General features: G+C 44.4%; 1 protein-coding gene across 3 annotated transcripts in view; it reads right to left on the bottom strand.

Annotated features, from left to right (window-relative positions):
- Window positions 1-19841, bottom strand: part of LOC135263748 (contactin-5-like) — a 382506-nt gene that overhangs the window by 180855 nt on the left and 181810 nt on the right. For all 3 annotated transcript variants that reach the window (XM_064352101.1, XM_064352104.1, XM_064352102.1), the window contains one exon: window positions 9807-10019. In XM_064352101.1, the coding sequence (XP_064208171.1) occupies window positions 9807-10019 (213 nt within the window). The remainder of the gene's footprint in view (window positions 1-9806; window positions 10020-19841) is intronic.

The following is a 19841-nucleotide window of genomic DNA, read 5'->3' as shown; positions in this document are numbered from 1 at the left end:
GGCAGGATTCACTAAAAGGCTGAGAAGCGTTCCTTTTTGCTTTATTTGTGTTTTCCTATTTTCTTGTTTTTTTTGTTTTCTTTGTGTGCAGATTGGAGAGCTTGGAGACAGAACAGCAGTGGTTCGCAGCGGACCCCCTTGACGGTTCGGTGAGGTTGTTTCCCTAGATTTGGTTTTTGTCGTGCCGGTGCACCATACAAATTTTGTGTCGTAATACAAGTTGTAGTAGTCATGGAGGAAGAGGTTCAGGAACTTAGAGATTTAGTTGCCCAGTTAAAAGCTGATAACGAGCGGTTGCAACAGGGACAGGCTGGCCCTAGTTCTTTTACCTCTTCTGTGCCACCTACTGCCCCTCCCACTTCTAGTGTCCCTGTAGCAGAGAGACTAGTTTTTGTACCTAGAGATAGGAAGTGTCCAGTCTTTAGGGGGAGGACAGGCATAGGGTTGGGTGAGTGGATAGAGGAGGTGCAGGCGTGTATGAGGGCCCGGCACCTAGCTCAGTCTGACCAGGCATTTTTCCTGTTTGATCATCTAGAAGGCGAGGCTAGAGATGAGAAAGTATCGCTCTGGTGCTGAGAGAGAGGACCCTGCTAGAATACTTGCCATTTTACAGGAGTTGTACGGGTGCTCAGATTCCTATGTTGCTCTGCAGGAGGCTTTCTTCTCGAGGAGACAGGAAGAGGGAGAGACTCTTCAGGAGTTCTCTCTCGCTTTGCTGGGTCTCATGGAGAAGGTGAAGCAGCGTGCACCTGCTGCTGTGCCAAATGCTGAAGCTCTTCTGAGGGACCAGTTTGTTGAGCATGTGTTGAATAGTTCCTTGCGTCGTGAGTTGAAGCAATTGGTGCGTAGACAGCCTGACTCCATTTTGCTTGATGTCAGGGCAGAGGCGATCCGGTGGGAGCGTGAGGGTTTACCTGGTGGTGTGAGGAGCCGCAGTTACTCGGTCCCCTCAGTGCTTGGTGTTCAGTATGGTGTTCAGGGTGGCCCTCAGGCGTCCGTCCCCGTATCCTCAGTGTCTGAGATGAGCGAAATGAAGGAGATGTTAAAGCGTCAGCAAGAGCAGCTTAATCAGCTTACTGAAAGCATTGCTCGCTGCAGAACCCCAACAGTATAATCGTCCACCTCGCACTGGCCCCATAATATGCCTGCGCTGTAATCAACCGGGTCACATGGCACGATACTGTGATGGAGTGCGTGCTTATTCTCGCTCACAGGTTCCCCCACAACCCCCATCCAATCCAGCTAGGCCGTCCCACACCGCTTCGGTGTCGGAAAACTAGTGCCCACCGAACTGCAGAGCCACAGTTCGGGTGGGGCCCCTACTGGCTCACCAGAGGTTTCAAGTAGCTTAGAGGCTTCTAAGCTGATTTCATCATGCCCCCATTTAGATGTGGACATGGGTGGGATTAAAGTCCCTTGTTTAGTGGATACTGGTTCTATGGTAACCACAATTTCTGAGGGCTTTTTCCGCCAGCATTTTGAGCCTTGGGGCCAGGAGCGCCTCCGATCATGTCACTGGTTAGAGCTTAAAGCTGCTAACGGTCTGGCCATTCCCTATCTTGGCTACCTGGAGTTTGAGGTAGAACTTTGTGGCAAGTTGATACCCCACTGTGGAGTGTTGGTTGTGAGGGACCCTCCTGGTGGTGGGCCTGCTCTAGTGTCTGGTGTTCTGGGGATGAACGTGATTCGTAAATGCTATCACAAGCTTTTTGTGCAGCATGGTGCAGTTTTGTTTGCACAGCCTTGCGTTTCAGGGGCCCCTCAGTCTGTTGTGCGAGCATTGCAGGAGTGTCATTATGCCAGCACTCAGGCTCCTCGGGACAGTCCAGGGAGGGTGAAGGTCAGGGGTAAGAAGGCCTGGCGGATTCCTGGCGGTGCCATGAAAATCGTGACCGCCACGTGTTCTGAGCAGTACTCAGGTTCCACCGTTCTTTTTGAGCCCCTGGATTCTGGTTTGCCTGATGGGTTGCTTGCTTCCCCTGCTCTGGTTCAGGTAATCCGAGGCACCACCTACATACCTGTGGTGAATGTAGGATCCACTGATATGCTACTGTATCCCAGCACAGCTGTTGGCATGCTGGACTTTGTGAATGTCGTCAGTCTTCCTGCGGGGGTCACCGAGGTACCATCAGTGGTGGCCACCATGTCCTCCCAGACAGTTTCACCTAGTGCACAACAGCAGGTGGAGGACATGGACCTGTCCTCATTGTCTGTTGAGGAACAGGGTCAGGTGCGGTCTGTGCTTGGGCAGTACACCTCTGTCTTTTCAGCTCACGATGGAGACCTAGGTTGTACCAACCTAATCTCCCACGACATCCCCCTGGTTGATGATGTGCCTATCAGGCAACGCTATAGGCGTATTCCACCCTCTGAATATGAGGTTGTGAAGGAGCACATCAACCAGCTGCTGTCATCACAGGTCATTCGTGAGAGTAGTAGCCCCTATGCGTCTCCTATCGTGTTGGTGAGAAAGAAGGATGGTTCGATCCGTATGTGTGTTGACTACAGGCAGCTCAACAGTAAAACCCGAAAAGACGCCTTCCCTCTACCACGTATAGAGGAGTCCCTTGATGCTCTGTCTGGTGCCTGTTGGTTTTCCACCCTGGACTTGGCCAGTGGTTACCACCAAGTGCCAGTTACTGAGGCAGATCGGCCCAAGACTGCATTTTGTACCCCATTTGGCTTGTTCGAGTGGGACAGAATGCCCTTTGGGCTCTGTAACGCTCCTAGCACCTTCCAGAGGTTAATGCAGCGTATTTTCGGTGATCAGCAGTACCAGTCACTATTGTTGTATCTGGATGATATTGTTGTGTTTTCCTCCACTGTGGATCAACATCTGGAGAGACTGAAGGTGGTGCTAGGGCGGCTGCAACATGAGGGCCTTAAGGCTAAGCTTAGTAAGTGTTCTTTCTTCCAGAAGAAGGTGGGTTACTTGGGCCACGTGATTTCCGGTAGTGGCGTTGCTACAGATCCGAGTAAAATTGAGGTGGTTGCTGATTGGCCGATTCCCACCACTGCCTCGGAGCTGCGGTCTTTTCTGGGTTTCGCCAGTTATTACCGGCGCTTTGTAGAGGGTTTCGCCAAGCTGGCAGCTCCACTGCATAAGGCTGTAGCTGACTGTGGCAGCATTCGGACTGGTAGGAAGTCCGATCGGGGGGTTTTGTGCTGGACTGACGAGTGTCAACAGAGCTTCGACGCACTGAAAACGAGGCTCACCACTACACCAGTGTTAGCCTACGCAGATTTTTCCCTCCCGTTTATACTGGAGGTGGACGCAAGCCATGGTGGCTTGGGAGCAGTGCTCTCCCAAGAACAGGCAGGGAAGGTGAGGCCGATAGCCTACGCTAGTCGAGGCCTGAAACCCACTGAAAGGAACATGGTGAATTACAGTTCCATGAAGCTTGAGTTCTTGGCCCTTAAGTGGGCCATGACAGAGAAATTTAGAGAGTACTTGTTGGGCAATAAGTGTGTGGTGTTTACAGACAACAACCCCCTCCGTTACTTGTCTTCTGCTAAATTGGCTGCCACCGAGCAGAGGTGGGCAGCCCAGCTGGCCTCTTTTGATTTTGAGCTCAAGTATCGGTCAGGCAGAAGTAACACAAATGCAGATGCTCTCTCCCGTCAGCACCCACCTGGCCCCCAGGATGTGGAGGCTATGCTCCCAGGTACCGCCATGCCTCAGCCTTTGCAACAAGCCTTGAAGTTGAGGAAGGTGGAGGCCATTCAAGCTGCCGTTGTAGCTATGCCACAGCACACCTCCTCTGAGCTTTGTGCCCTTCAACAGGCTGATCCTGTTATCCAGGAACTGCTGGAGTTTTGGGGTAAAAAGCAGCGTCCCAGCCGTGAGGAGCGGGAACGACTGTCGCGGGCTGCAGTGGTGCTGCTCCGGCAGTGGGACCGCCTGGTTGAGGAAAATGGCGTTCTGTATCGGCAGGTGTTCCGCCCAGATGGCGCTGAAGCCATGTTTCAGCTGTTGTTGCCTAATGCGCTGCATGGTGAGGTTTTGACCCAAGTTCACCAGGAGCATGGGCACCAGGGAGTGGAGCGAACGTTGGCACTCCTGCGGTCTCGATGCTACTGGCCCGGCATGTCCGTTGATGTGGCACAATGGTGTCAGACATGTGAGCGGTGTCAGGTTGCCAAGGATGTCCACCCCAAAGCTAACAGCTATATGAAGCATTTGTTGGCGTCACGCCCTAATGAAATCCTTGCCATTGATTACACCACTCTAGAGCCGGCCCAGAATGGTGTGGAGAACGTCTTGGTGATGACAGATGTCTTCAGTAAGTACACGGTAGCTATCCCGACCCGGGATCAGCGTGCCGCCACCGTGGCTAAGGTTCTGGTGTCGGAGTGGTTTTACAAGTTTGGGGCCCCCGCTCGGTTACATTCTGACCAGGGCCGCAATTTTGAAAGCTCTCTCATTCAGCAGCTGTGTAACTTGTACGGCATCGTGAAATCCCGTACTACTCCTTACCATCCCGAGGGGAATGGTCAATGTGAGCAGTTCAACCGCACGCTCCATAACTTGCTGCGCACACTGCCTGTTTCCAGAAAGAGGGACTGGAATGCATGTTTGCCCCAGGTCCTCTACTGTTATAACACCACTCCCCATCAGGCTACAGGAGAGTGTCCCTTTTTCCTGATGTTTGGTCAGGAACCCAGACTGCCAGTAGACTTCCTGTTGGGTAGAGTTGAAAGCCCGGTTGGTGGGTCTGTTCATGAGTGGGTTCAGGAGCACCAAGCCCGTCTGCAGGTGGCAGTTGAAGGTGCACGGGAACGCTTGCAGCGGGCTGCTGACCGTCGACGGCGTGTCCATGACCAGCATGTTAAAGATGTACCGCTGAGTGAAGGTCAGTTGGTATTCTTGCGTGACTTCAGTGCAAGGGGGCCTCATAAGACCCGGGATCGGTGGCATTCGGTGAAGTATCGAGTGTTGAGGGCACCTCACGAAGGTGGCTCGGTGTACACCATTGGGCCAGTAGATGACCCGACCAAGGCTAGACAGGTCCATCGTACCATGTTAAAGGCTGTGGTTGGGGTCGATTCATCTGAGTGTGCCCCTCCTCATAACTCTCCGCTTGTAGAGCAGTTGTTACCTGAGGAGGAGTGCGCCCTTGAGTATGACTTGCTGGTTGTTGGGCAACATCCCTCTGTGGCTGCCTTTGTCATGCCCTCCACTGGATTAGCCACAGTGATCCCACCGGCGCCCCAAATGTCTGTGCCATCATCCAGCTTCAACCCTCCTGGTTGTGGCCCTTCCACAGCTGTAAATATTGGAGCATCGACATCTTCGGCTGCTCCTCCAGTTAGTTGTTCTGGTTCCGACCAGCTGGCCCGTCGCCGGACTCCACGGTCAACTGCTGGCCACCACTCTAATGTACATCATTTGCCACGGCCAACCGGAAATGCACCGGCTGCTAACCCTTCAGCTTCTGTGTCTAACGCAGTATCTGCTCTGTTTAGACCTTGGAGCTAGTCTTTAGTGCTCGCATTGATTTGTCCATCGTCGGGGCTACGATGCAAGAAGGGGGGGTAGAATGTAGCAGCATAGAAATAGGTTTCTCTGTACTTCCTGGTTGGGTGTCGCTCCCAGGTGGTGGGTGTGTCACTTTAGAGCGCAGCTGGTAGTTATTTATTGAGCTGGGGTCACGTATTTAAGCAGTGGCCTCCCCCCTGCTTCTTGCTCTCCTTCCGTTGTCACTTCCGGGTCATAGGTGTTGTTTTGCTGTCTGCGACAGGTACGTTTACTCTTGCTTCAACTCACTGGTTACTGGTCGTACTGATTGAATGCTTACGGCGTTTATTTTGCGCTACAGAGTTGTGGGTGCGCCCTGCCGTTGAGTGCGTCTTTGGCTTGTGTGCCGCTCGCTTGGTTTCGCTGTGGTAAGTGTTCCCTCTCTCTCAGCATTAGTGTATGCTATGCTATTGGCTAATGCTGGTGTGGTCGGCAGGTTAAAGCGCTGGTAGCTGAGTTGCTGGGGTGCATGGGCCCTTCTCCCTCCCTCCTCTGTGTTAATGCCCTGCGGATGAAGGTGATATTTTGGAATCAGCTGATATTCACCGCCGCTACCGAACATCAAGACGTGACGAGCTGCTGCGCTGCTGCTGTTCTGTCTCCGGCTGCCACTTTTTCATCGTTCGTGCTGCGCTGTATGCCATTTTGTGTGCTGCTTTTCCGCACGGTTGCCTCTGGCTGATCGCTACATTCTGTGCCCTGCATGGTTGTATTGCAAAGCTAACCGCTCTGCTTTCTCTCTATCCAAAGACCGGACTGTTTGGCTATACACAAGGCTTTTAGCCGGGGTTAAAATCCCCTTCCTGTAATTGTGTGGATGAATTGTGGTTTATTTCGTTAGTTTTCTTAGTTTTGGATTACTCCCATTATTAGTTTGGATTAATTATTAATATACGTCTTTTTTTGATTACTTTTGTTTATTTTGATTTAGTTATTTTAGTTGCCCCCTTCAGTCCTTATTTGTTTTTGGGTTAATTTCCATATTTCTCCTGTGGTTTTATATTAAGACAAGTTGGTTTTTATTTTCAGTTGTTTATTTTCCTGATTTCCCTTCCACTAATTGTTTTATCCCTTTTCAGTTGCTGAGGTCGGTGGCGGTGCTGGTGGCGGGATTCCCCCCCCCTTTTTTATGTTGTGTGCTGTGCTCCCTGGGATTCAAGTTGTCACCACCGTGTGTGTGTGTGTGTTCACGTGGGCGTGGGTGATTTTTTTGGTTTGCTGGGTGACTTCCTCCCCACTGGCCCCTGTCCATCCGGTAAGCCTCAGCCCTGATTAGGTTCCCCTTTCCCTCCCTGTATGAATGGTGTTTTCTAATCGTGTATTAAAAATATTTTAATAGTTGAGTGTAAAATAAAGATCTATTTTCTTTACAAATTGGAACCACGTCTCTGCCCTTTTGAGTGTTACGAACCTGTGTGTCTAAATGTTATTATGGATGCGCTTGTGTGAGTACTCGCTGCCACAATTTCATTCATGTCATACAATGCTTTTTTCTGATCACATTTAGAGCTTTCTGTGCAGTTTTGGGCACAAAGCTATTACAAGGACATAGAAGGTCTAACAAAGTACAAAGAATGGATTCTTATTATGAAGTGTAAGCGTTACAAGGAAAGACTTGATCACACTTTGAAAAGGGTTTGGGAGTAGCAGTAGATCAAAGTCTATTAGGATGCAAGCATTCTGCTGGAGCAGAAAAAGGCTAAATAAATTGCACAAAGTTCTGAGTTTAAATCAAATAATTTTATATATATATGTTATAAAATGCTTTTGTCAGACCACATTTACAGTGTTATCTGCAGTTCTGGGCACCATGTTGCATTTTGTGTAGTTCTGGGAAAAAGTAAAGAAAAGAGCAACAAAACTGATTCCTGGTAGGAAGTGATATGACAAAGTTATAAGGAAAGACAATGTAATCTATTCAGGCTTAGAAAAATGGGCCTGGGGGAGGAGGACACCACGTTTCATTGATTTAAATTAATAAAAGGAATTAACAAATTTAACCACAAGCACTTTTCAGGGTGAGTTCTGTCTGCAGAACAGAGGGCATAGGTGTACAGAGAGACTTGGTGTTTTCAAGTCCAGGCTTGATATAATGCTCTCCAGACTGTAGGCAACTGACAGGCCTAGCTGGGTTGAATGGTCTGTTCTTGGTATTATGTATTATAACGTTATCAAATATTATGATCAAAACTCTGCTCCTGTGGTGTCAAAAGCAGTGCCAGGGAACAGCCGGTGATCTCTGTGTCCAATTGGAAAGAAATCTTTGCCACAGAATGCTTTAAAGGAGTACCATGGTGGTTGAACGTGACACTTCCCAGTTGTCTTCAGGCAACAACAAAACAAATGTGCATAATTTTTTTATTCTTCAGTCATTTCAATGTACTTTAAAACGTATTTTTCTAAGCCTAAATTTCCCACTATAAAAATTCACCCGAACCGTCTGGGCGTGGTAATGAGAACTGTCAGTTAGCTATGATTGACAGACCATTCCCCGTTACCATAGCTACCCCCATGATACGCGCTCTCTTTGGGAGACTGAATTTTCACAAGCTAGCTAGCTTAGTAGTATATCAAGTATCGATAGATAGCTAAGGTAAGGACGTTGACTTGTATCCAGTTACAATTTTGCTATCTAGCTAGCCAAGTTAAGATAAAAGCACAACTATAACGTCCTCATAAAGCGAACTAGCAAGCTAACGTTATCGATAACATTGCCTTATGAAAGCAAACCTCCTAGCTAGCTAACGTTAGCTAGCTAGCTAAATGAATATAACCAGAAATAATCTAAAGGAACTCTAATTTAAGTGAACCTAACGTTAGTCAAATATTTGCATTGTCTGAACAGCAGGACGGTGTGTCCTGTCAGATTTCTTTACGGGGCGTGGAAATAGGAGTGGTTACTGTATTCGTGACGTAGAAAAATGACAACTTTCTCAACCGGTTGAAAATGGGACGATGAATTTAAAACGCATATTTCTCCAAAAATACAGAACGGACATATTTAATACTTTGCTCATTGTGTTTCTTCAATGCCTCTTGTGCAAATAGCACATAAAATAGAGAAAGTGTGAAAATCACCATGGTACTCCTTTAATAAAAGTGCTTTTAAAAGTGGCTGTACCTTTGTACAGACTAATGTAATACACATTATTTCCCAAGATTTATTAACAGGCTGCTCGGCACATTAAACTACTATAAAATGACTTATCCTATTCCCCTCATTCATGGAAGCATCCTTAATGACTGCTTAACTTGTGCATTGGTCTAATCCCATTTTAAATGGGACTTTTCAGAAGGAATTAATGGTAAGAGCCCGCAAGACACCTGCAATCAGCTGCATGTTCAATTAAACGTACATCATACATTCCTCATATTGTATAGAGCAGAGACTCTCAGCATATTCATGTCCAGGGATGATGCAGGGCTGGATATTCTCTAAAATGCAGGTAAATGACAATCCTAGATGGGCTGATTGTCCTGTAATCAACGCTATGCATTCTTATGTTCTAAAGTATACCTCTGTCAGGGGTGGGGTCAATTTTACTTCAATTCACTCAATTCAGGACATGACTTGAAATTCAATAATTAAATTGAAAAGTGGCCACAATGCTCTAGCAGGCTTTTCAACTGATTAATTGAATTTCATTTCATTTATTGACTGAACTTAAATGGAACTAACCACCCAACGATCCTTCTTTGTGACTATTGAAATAAAAACAAAACAACACAACTGAAGACGCTTCCCCCAAAAATTCCAAAATAGTTCCAGTTTTGTTTTGCCTACTGACTCCACTCATGTATATTAAACAGTGTTATAGCAGCATTTTTATCAGCCCTCATCATGTCATACATAAATTGAAAACAGTCCCTTCTCACTCAGCTCTGCTGTATTGGGGCACTTCTCCTACCCAGGAGAATCTCTATGCAACGCTGTCTCACCTCTGAGACAAACACACCCAGCCAAATGTCGGCACAACATGTAGGGCACACCACAGCGTGTCATTCTCAGGAGGGAAGGTTTTTCCCTCAAAATACATTTTATTCTCCATCTCTCTCTGTTTTTCATTTTCTCTCTCCCCCCTTTCTTTATCTCTCTCACCTTTCCGCTACCCTCCCTCTATCTTTTTTGCTTTCTCTCCATCTGCCCTCTCTCTCTCTCAGTCCCTCTCTCACACCCTCACTCCTTATCTCTCTCACCTTTCTTTTCCCCATCTGCTTCTCTCCCACTATCTTTTCCCTCTCTCTCTCTCTCTCTCTCTCTCACTCACTCACTCACTCACTCACTCACCCTCACTCCTGTAGTTCTCCAGGGAGCTGTGCATGCTGTGGGCTGACAGGTGAGGTCTGGATAAGGTTGGCCAGTCGAGAGCGATGGAGGATCCCACGCCGCGGTCGTGCCGGGCCCTTTCCCGGGAGGCCAACAGTGATGAGGAGCTGTCCTGCTTCAGCCTCAGAACCGCAGCATAGGATGCAGATCGCCCGCCCACTGCCGCACAAAACTCTGCCAGGAAAAATACAGGGGAAATCCCATCACGTCTCACAGCAGCTACACACAACAAACAGAAACTGTTGCAGAACTGTATAAACTTGCAGTGGTTCCTTCATAAGCAGTGCATAATACCTTCAAAAACAGTACGTATGCTTCCAGAAAACTTCAGTCAATATTTACAAATAGGCAGGACCGCCATCGAGGGGAGGGGGGGCACCAGATATGTTGTCCAGGGTCCCAATGGCCCGTGAAATTGTGGTAAGTTTTGAATGATACACACAGAGAAAATTTGGTCCTGGTCCTTAGAATTTTACCCAGCACCCTGAAAATAGGCTTATGGGGTGTGCCATATGGTAATGTCATATCAAGGCTACATCAGTGGTGATATGCACTCCCAAAAGAAATGTTTCCAAAAGTCTGCTCTGTGCCTCCAGAGCTCTGTGTCTAGTTCAAGGGTTCTTCATCAGGCAAAATGGTTCAATCTGGAGACTTTCACTTTTTGTACTTTCCATACAGGGTTCCATTAAGAACTATAAAGAGTTCTCCTATGGAGACAAGCCAAAGAACCCTTGAGAGTGTAACACATCATATGCCATTTATAAACACTTACTGTATGTATTACTTTTGAAGGTTTTGTGTACTTTTTATGGAGGAGTTAAATAGCTCACATGAAAGACCTTATTATGTCCTTATAGAAGCTTATAGAGTAGCAGTACTGCAGTACTTTTGAGGAAAGGTACTGGTGACTCTTTTGTTGTAACAAATCAAACGAATATGTGAAGTGATTAAATGGATTCCTAGTAATATCCACACGTTGATGATTGTAGAGGCTAAGAAATAGTAGTGCTCACTTTCCAATTAAAATTTAACAGCTCCAGACTCAGCAACAATATGGTACATCAAACTGCCAAACAAATACGCAGAAGCTTTGGGAATCTAATGAGAAAATCTGTTTAATATCATCCTCCCTTTCACCACACAACAACGCTGCCATTTTATCTTCAGTGTGGTGAGAATCTTGACCTTCGTTAAAATGGAGGTCAATTTTGGGATGGATTAACTTTTCTATTTTTTGGTCTTTTCATTTCCCAGGGGCTGGCAATCAGGTGACATGAATAGGTTCATTGGCATTTATCAGATCCTAATTAAAAGCTCTCTTATGAAATTTGCTAATGTGACCTTTCGCATGTCTATATTCTCTCCTCACATGTGAGAGGGAGAATGTCATTAAAGACATTTTTTCAATGATTTCATTACCAAATGTATACACCCGAGCCAAATGTAACCCACACTGCGCCACATTTTAAATATTTTCAGACTCAGATTGCTTACTGAGCATCAGTACATTTCAGGTTTGAATCCTGGCAAAGCACTGCCATTGCACCTTTGGACAAAAGGACTTGTTCTGATGGGCCATACTGAAATTTATAAGAGAACCTGCTGCACCAATGCATAAATGTAATTACATGCTTTGCAGTAGTTTTTATTTCCAGAGAAGAAAAACATGCATGCATACTTTCCGCAAAGTTTACACCAAGCTACTAAAGTTGTATAATGTAATGCAATTTAATCAAACTTGTTATTCTAATAACCTGGAAAGTTGTATATTTGATGACACAATTGTTTAAGGAATAAATATAATTTTAACAGGGTTTTAGTCTTACAGAAACACGGTACCATACTGACCAGAATTGGCCAATTTTGTCATATAAAATATATCCTCCAGCTGTTTCGTGCACCTGACAGGGTTAACCAATGGACTCCTGAGAATGAGGCAGCTGTTTGAAACTTGGCTGTGAAATTTGCTCAGGACAAGGGCAAATGATCCAGTAGGCTCTCAGCACACACGCCAGCAAGCCTGTTCATCCCATTGTGTTTGCGCAAGAGGAGCTTAAGACTGCGCATTAATCTTGCAAAAGGTCACTCTGGGGAACGTCCTGATGCAAACATATGCCATTGTCAGGATTTTGTTTCTTGGGGACAAAAACCCACCAGACATTAATCAGCACAAGCTGGGTTATGGTTCAACGGTTGCCTCAATTAATCCATCTTTCCATGCCCCCCTTCCAATAGTCTGGGCAGAAAACACTGCTCAAATGCAGGTTTTTAATTTTCATGCTTCCCTTCCTGCCGATCTTGATGACTTTATTTCCCTGTTGACTCCCAGAGCCAGCCCTGTGTGAGCCAAACTGAGTAATCCTGAAGCTGTCAACAGGGAGGGTTTAGTTAGGGTGCCATGACGGTGCGTCCAACCGACACCACACGCACTTCCTGTCTTCCATCTGCCAACAAATCAATCCTTTAAACCAACCAGTCTGCTTGGAATCAATCACCCTCACCACCGAGGGATGTGCACCAAGCCATGTAGAACAAAACAACACTACAGAGGGATTCATTTGGCCCTGTTTCACAAGGACAGCTATTTTCCGTCCTGCCCCTGCCTAGTACTCCTGTTAAATTCAAAACTGAGTGAGAGATGGGGGGATGTAATCTTGGGACTGTATATGGTTGGGTCTGGGGAAAATCTGAAGGCAGGAAGGCAGGCAGCTGTTGTCTGTCAAGCTGTATGAAGATTTTTTGTGTCATAGCTATATCTTCACTTTGAATTTTCTTCAAAGCATATTAATCACTCCATATTTATAAACAAGTAGTTCATGCACCATTTTTTTCAACACCCACATTTAAAAAAAATATGAGTAATTTAATATTTTCTTGATAAATATTAGAAGAGTAACAATTTTTTCCACTTTCATTAATTTATGAATGTACATTCATGCAAATGTATGGGTAAAGTGCAGATGGATTGTATTAATTGATCATTGTTATTTATATTCTATTTACACTCAGGTTTACCTGCATTAACAAGGCACTGACTAATACATTTGTATTATAGGGAAAAGATACTATAAGTTTGAGTGTATTCCAAACTTTTAAAAATTCCTATTGCTGCAGGGTTGAAAGAAGTTGGCCATTGATTCCAAGGCCAATCCCCTGTCCACCCCTGGCTGGTGTTCTCTGACCTGGGAGCCCCTATCATCTGGCTGATGGCTGACTCAGGAGCACCCGGCTGTAAAAATTACTGAAGACTTCCACAGATAACCACCCATGGAGAGGGGAGCCATATCTGCCCTTAACCTTCAAAATAACCTGCCATAAACAACTAAACATGATTTTACTGTTAAACAACTGAGAGTGCAGTAAACAGCCAGGTTCTATTAAAGCAATGTTGTTTTACCCATCCATGCATTATCTATACCCACTTATCCTGAGCAGGGTCGCGGGGGGTGCTGGAGCGTATGCCAGTGTGCATTGGGAAAAAGGCAGGAATACACCCTGGAGAGGTCGCCAATCTATCGCAGGGCACACATTCCACTCACTCCACTCACTCACACACACTGATACCTATGGTATCAGAGTCTCCAGTGCATAATGGGACGCCATATGAGGAGTGGCTACAGGGAGCACATTTACAGGCAGAGGACTTACAGTGAATACACTGATAACTTTCTTTCATGTGTGCATTCGGCACAGCTAGGTCAATGATTGAGGGAACCTTTGGAATGTTAAAAATGTGTTTCAGGTGTTTGGACCAGTTGGTTGGTACAATCAAATATAGCCCTCAGTGCACAGCTGTATAAACGGATGTACAAAATGCCTGTAGCGCTTCCTCATATGGCGTCCAATTATGTACTCCACTTCACTGCAGTGACAGTTAAAAAATGAACTTTGTATATCAAGTAAAAAAAGCTGTGTATAATGAATGGATGCAAAAAATACATGAGAGAGCAGGGACTTGGCTGAGGAGTCTCCAGTGAGTGTACATTCATCTTACCAAGCCTTGTCTGAAATTAATTCAACTTAGTTGAAGTTGTGATTTTTTATTATTTTATTTTAATTTAATCTTAAATGGTAGCATTAAACATATTATTATTATTATTATTATTATTATTACATTTTATTTGGCAGACACCTTTATCCAAAGCAATGTACAATAAGTGCATTCCAAAAGTCATTGGAACAACAACTGCAGAAGAAAGGTCAGATAAGGTACAATAGTCATTAAGTGTCAGTTTCCATAGCCATGAACATCAAGGCCAGTTCACACAGTAAGCATTGGCTAAATCAGTAAAATCATGGCAAGTCATAAACTAGAAGTGAGGCATTCTTACAAAAGATATGATAAAGAGCTACAACATGAAGATATAAGTACAACATGAAGTGCAGGATGAAGATACTTATGCTACATGAAAATGCTAGATCAAGATACAAGTGTTATATGAAAGTGATACTAGAGTTAGTCAATGTATAGTCTGAAGAGATGTGTCTTCACAACAGTGGCAGAAAATGGGCAATGTACTGAGCAGTTCGTAGAGGGGAGTTCCACCACTGGGGAGATAGGGTGGAGAAGCTCCGTGATCGGGACAAGCAAGAACCATTCACACGGATGGCAGGAAGTGCCCTGCCGCAACAGTGTGGAGTGGTTGAGATGGTGTGTACAGTTGAATTATGTCCTGTTGGTAGGAAGAGGCTGTCCTGTTGGCTGAAGTGTAGGTCTTTGCCAGGACTTTGAAACTTGAGGGGGACAATTAATTATGAAAATTAAAATTAGTCTCACCTTTGTTTTGATTATTTTTGCATCGATTATTTGATAACGAAGCCTCGCATAACACATTTGTTCTTCAGCCATGAGCAAATTCAGTTGGCTGTGGTGCTAATGCATTGTTTTTAAATTGTGCCTTGACTGTTAGAATAGGACCCCATAAGTGTAAGACCACACGAATCACTGCTGCTGTGCAGCTTTTGGAACATCACTCCAGTACCGATTCCTCTGTGTGATTGTATTCAGTCCTGCAGCACTGCCATTGGAGGTGGCAAATGCTCTTACTCCTATTCTACTCCTGAATGTGGAATGACTACAACAGATGTATGTCAAAGAAGCTCCTGTGTAATTAAGTTTACCTATTTATGCTTGCAGTGAATGTTCCTATGGCCTTTGGGTACCAAAGTCAACTCCATGAGTTGAGCTCTGAGGTTTCAAGACCTTCACTTCTATATGGCTGTTATAGAGACAGGGGCACATATTCATTAACTGTATGTTTTCTTCAATGAAGTAAGGTTTTCCTCCTCATGTGCATACAAGTGGTTGGGTCTCCTCAGAGTTTTCAGCATCAGAGAACAGTGGCGATCTGTATGACATGACTAGCCTTGTTGGTACAACAATGGTAGTTGTATTCAGGAGTTGCTATCCAAGACTGCTAACCGCACTATTCTCTTTTACATACCTTTTCCAAACTTTGTCTTTTAAAAAAATTTATTTTCTGCATAATTTCTGTTATATCAATTATCAGTACACAAGCACAGCATTCCAGACGATAACCAAGCCTGGTAATGACTAACAAAAACAACTCACTCAAAAAAAAAAAAAAAAAAACTCAACTAAAAACTATCAGCTAAGATATGATGGTGCAGATACAGTACAAACATGAAAAAAAGGAGGATTGGCCTTGAAGAATGGCCCTCGATGTAGGGTGTTTTGAGTCTGACACACATGGCTCCCTCTCATTGGAGCATCTCATTTATTCTCTTGGCCATTGGTTTTCTTTGCTTGCTTGCTGAATTGCCAGTTGATGGGCGAGAGCCACTTTGTGGGAACACACTGGCCATCTCTCTGGTCTCAACAATATGTAAGTGTCATTTAGGAAAACTAAACACCCCCTGAGTTGATTTGGGACAATGGAAAAAATGGAAAATTAAAGAGGGAACCGTCTCATATTAGCTATCCTCGGCGTAATAAACCTCAACTGTGTCCATTCTGGACAACCTCAAAGTATTAGCATGAACTGTGTCGTTCTGGCTAATCGAATGGATAAGCTGGGCTGTGTCATTCTGGATAACCTGATGGATAAAATGAACTGTGTCATTATAAGCTGCCTTAAAGTATTAACATAAATGTAGTCATTCTGTATAACCTGATTCATAATCTGAGTTGCCTTAATCTGGAAAGCCTCCCAAAGTCTTACACATAAACTCTGCCATTCTGGACAGCCTTGATAAACTCAGAAGTGTCATTATGGATAACCTGTGCTGTGTCATTCTGGGCAGCCAGGGCACATAACCTCAGATATGCCAGTCTGGCAGCCTCGATGTATAATCTGATCTGTGCCATTCTGTTCCTTTCTGTTCTAAGATGTAGCCCCGGATCCTAATATTTCCAAACCTCTAATCACAATGCCTGCTTTAGCAATAGAATATCTATCCCATTATGAGAAGCTACACTCTCCACCATAAATACAAGCAACATTTCTACTTGAACATCTGTTCCGAATAGCTTTGAGGTTTTGAAGGTTGTTATTTTAGCCTTGAATCGGACAACCAATAGAGGTTTTCACTGTTGTGATTTGTGAACTTCAGCAGTATCCAGACAATTGAAGGTTCTAAGTCCACAGATGTTCAACCTGAACTGTCCCTGTGACAATCCACTCTGTCACTTTTCCCTGCAAACCACTCACCTCACCTACTGAGAGGTCAGTGCCACTGCAGCCTTGTTGAGGGTGCACACTCAAGCACATATCACATCTAGTTGAAATAAGTTCTCGTCTAACTCTCTTGCTTCACCTAAAGGGTCACCAACCACATTTTACCAGCTGACAAATGGATCTTCCAATTAATTTAAATTCACAAAGGACAATAATACCACAAACAAACCCTTACTAAGCCACACTTCACTCTCTGCTCTCCAGGCGTTTACATTACAGGCATTTGGCAGACACACTTATCCAGAGCGATGTACAACAAAGTGTATAACCATAACCAGGAACAAGTGTGTTGAAAACCCTAGAGGGAAGTACAGTTCCAAGTGCAGGGAACGGCCGCGTAGTTTAACTTGGACCCTGTAGGTTAATCTGATTAACACAAACAAAAACAGCAACAAAGCAGTCTAGGCAAATAATACAAGCAATAGTTGAGTAGACATGAGTGCAATAACTAAGTCAACTAAGATAAACAGCTTACCTAGCTACAACCCTAAGATTACATAGTCAAATAGAAACTACAGTGGGGTAGGGAGGGATGGGGAGAGGTGCAGCCTGAAGAGGTGAGCCTTCAGTTGTCATTTCAGGGCGGCAGTGTAGCACAGTGGGTAAGGAACTGTAACGGAAAGGTCATAGGTTTGATTCCTCTACCCTTGAGCAAGGTACTTAACCTGCATTGCTTCAGTGTATATCCAGCTGTATAAATGGATACAATGTAAAATGCTATGTAAAAGGTGTGTAAGTCACGCTGGATAAGAGCGTTTGCTAAATGCCTGTAATGTAATATAATGTTTCAGGTTGTGCCAAACAGACGGGTGTGTTCCTGAGGCAGTTTGTATGAAAACTTTACACCAGGACTGTGCCACAGGTTGTCAGACAAGGAACTCAAACAAACTGGCCATCCCAAGATGTCGAACTGAGAAATACAGGAGATCACCAATCCCTTATGTGCAGACTCCTAAATGACAGTGGATTTTAGATTTGAGATATGAGATTGGGGATGGTAGGTATGCCATCCCGCCAAGTTACGCCTTGGCGGGGGCATGCCCCATACCTATACAGCACCGAGAGTTTGGCACTTTTCAGGGTTCCCCACAGAAATATGAGATTGGGATGGCAGGTATGCCATCCCGCCAAGTTATGCCTTGGCGGGGGTATGCCCCATACCTATACAGCACCGAGAGTTTTTCAGGGTTCCCCACAGAAATAACCACAACAGCCACAGACACTCAGCCCTTAAAAACATTCAATTCTGTACATTCTGAACCCATTTCAACAGACAGATTTCATAAACAACTTCACATGTCCACACAATAAAGCCCCAAACTAAGGGGATTTTGCGTTTTCTCCTTCTTCTTCTTCTTCTCTTTCTTCTTCTTCTTCTTCTCATTCTTATTTTTCCTGCCGCCTATCCCACTAATAACATGTCTCCCCATTGGACATTTTAACGACACCAGCCAAATCTTCACCTACACGAGCCAATCAAAAACTTGCATACACACGCAAAATACCAAATCCTTTATCTAACCATTTTCAGTACAAACACCTAGTCTGCCTGTGGCCTAGTGGGCAAGGTTACAGTCTTGGGAACACAGGGTCGTAGGTTCAAGCCCAGCTAGGAGCGCGTTTCTTTAACCTGCTTTTACCCTCACTAATAATTGTCTACTACTTCTCAATTATTGCTTTTGCTACCCGCCGTTCACCGAACGTATACACTGCATTATGACGTACCGTCTGCACGTTCAATTATTAACCGGCTACAATATTGCAAAGCCATATGGATTCAACGGGAGCTCTTCTGTGCTTACTCGCCTGTGTTCTTCTTTAAAACCACGGACAGGTTTGCTAATGATATTTCACACATTGCATAGCTATGTCATGGTGTTGCCCTAACAAAGTCACAGACTGGTAAACCTCCGGTTGAAGGCTAGAATCCCGCCTCGCCCTCAGGCAGATAATTTCCTCTTTTACACTAACGTTTTCTTACGCTTATATTTGCTTTACCAAAACTCACTCACGGCCACCCATATGCATTTCATGATGGCAAATGTATTCATTTTATTAAAAAGTTACACCAGTTCACCGCTGTGCCATTTCTACTAACTATATTTCTTCACTTGGCTACTCTACAAAACCTTCTTATCAGCAAACGCCACGTTTCTACATTCAGATTACCTCGCCCTGTTCTCCATCTAGCCACATACAAACAATTACTACGTATGTACGTCCTGCAGCTCCCCAATAAAACATTACATTTAAAATCATGATTCACTCATAATTATAACTACTAGTACTGAACATGAGAAAAACACATCAGTGTGATAGATTTCACACGTTACTTAACCATCCACTTTAATAGCTAGTGCTTTATAGCGACTGTTATATATACCGTTCGATAAGGAAAATAAGCTCGCTCATGGTCACTCCATTTACTTCGCACTATACTCTGTGATCATGTTAACCTTCACCTACATGCCCATTCTGCTAAAAACATAATGTTTCAACTAGGCAATTTCATCATTTCATCCAAATTTCTCTCACACTGTTGTTGTTTTCTCATATGCAAAGCCTGCTGGGACATATGCGTCTGCTCCTATTCTCCAGTACAAAACCTTCTTATTAGCAAACGCCACGTTTCTGCATTCAGGTTACCTCGCCCTGGTCTCCATCTAGCCACATACAAACAATTACTACGTATGTACGTCCTGCAACTCCCCAATAAAAATTACATTTAAAATCATGATTCACTCATCATTATAACTACGAGTACTGAACATGAGAAAAACACATCAGTGCGATAGATTTCACACATTACTTAACCATCCACCTCAATAGCTAGCACTTTATAGCAACTGTTATATATACCATTCGATAAGGAAAATAAGCTCGCTCATGGTCACTCCATTTACTTCGCACTATACTCTGTGATCATGTTAACCTTCACCTACATGCCCATTCTGCTAAAAACATAATGTTTCAACTACGCAATTTCATAATTTCATCACAATTTCTCTCGCACTGTTATTTTCTCATAAGCAAAGCCTGCTGGGACATATGCATCTGCTCCTATTCTCCACTATCAAGACAACGGAGCAGGACAGCAGGGTACACAAGTTGCAACCTAGGCAGCTCTAAAAAAATTTTTGTCTACTTAGTATTGATGTTTTATTGTAACAGCAAAATAATTCAGTTTTTTAAATGACAACTGTCTTTATAAATGTGTAATAATGCTGAAAGGTCAATAATTTCTTTTTTTTTTTTAATGTTGAACATTCAGTCAGGAGTAAATGAAGAAAAAAAAATT

Source organism: Anguilla rostrata, chromosome 9 (genome assembly GCF_018555375.3).
Source record: "Anguilla rostrata isolate EN2019 chromosome 9, ASM1855537v3, whole genome shotgun sequence".
NCBI classification, from domain to species: Eukaryota; Metazoa; Chordata; class Actinopteri; order Anguilliformes; family Anguillidae; genus Anguilla; species Anguilla rostrata.
The sequence above is the reverse complement of the archived record's forward strand: the minus strand, read 5'-3'. Positions and strand labels throughout refer to the sequence as shown.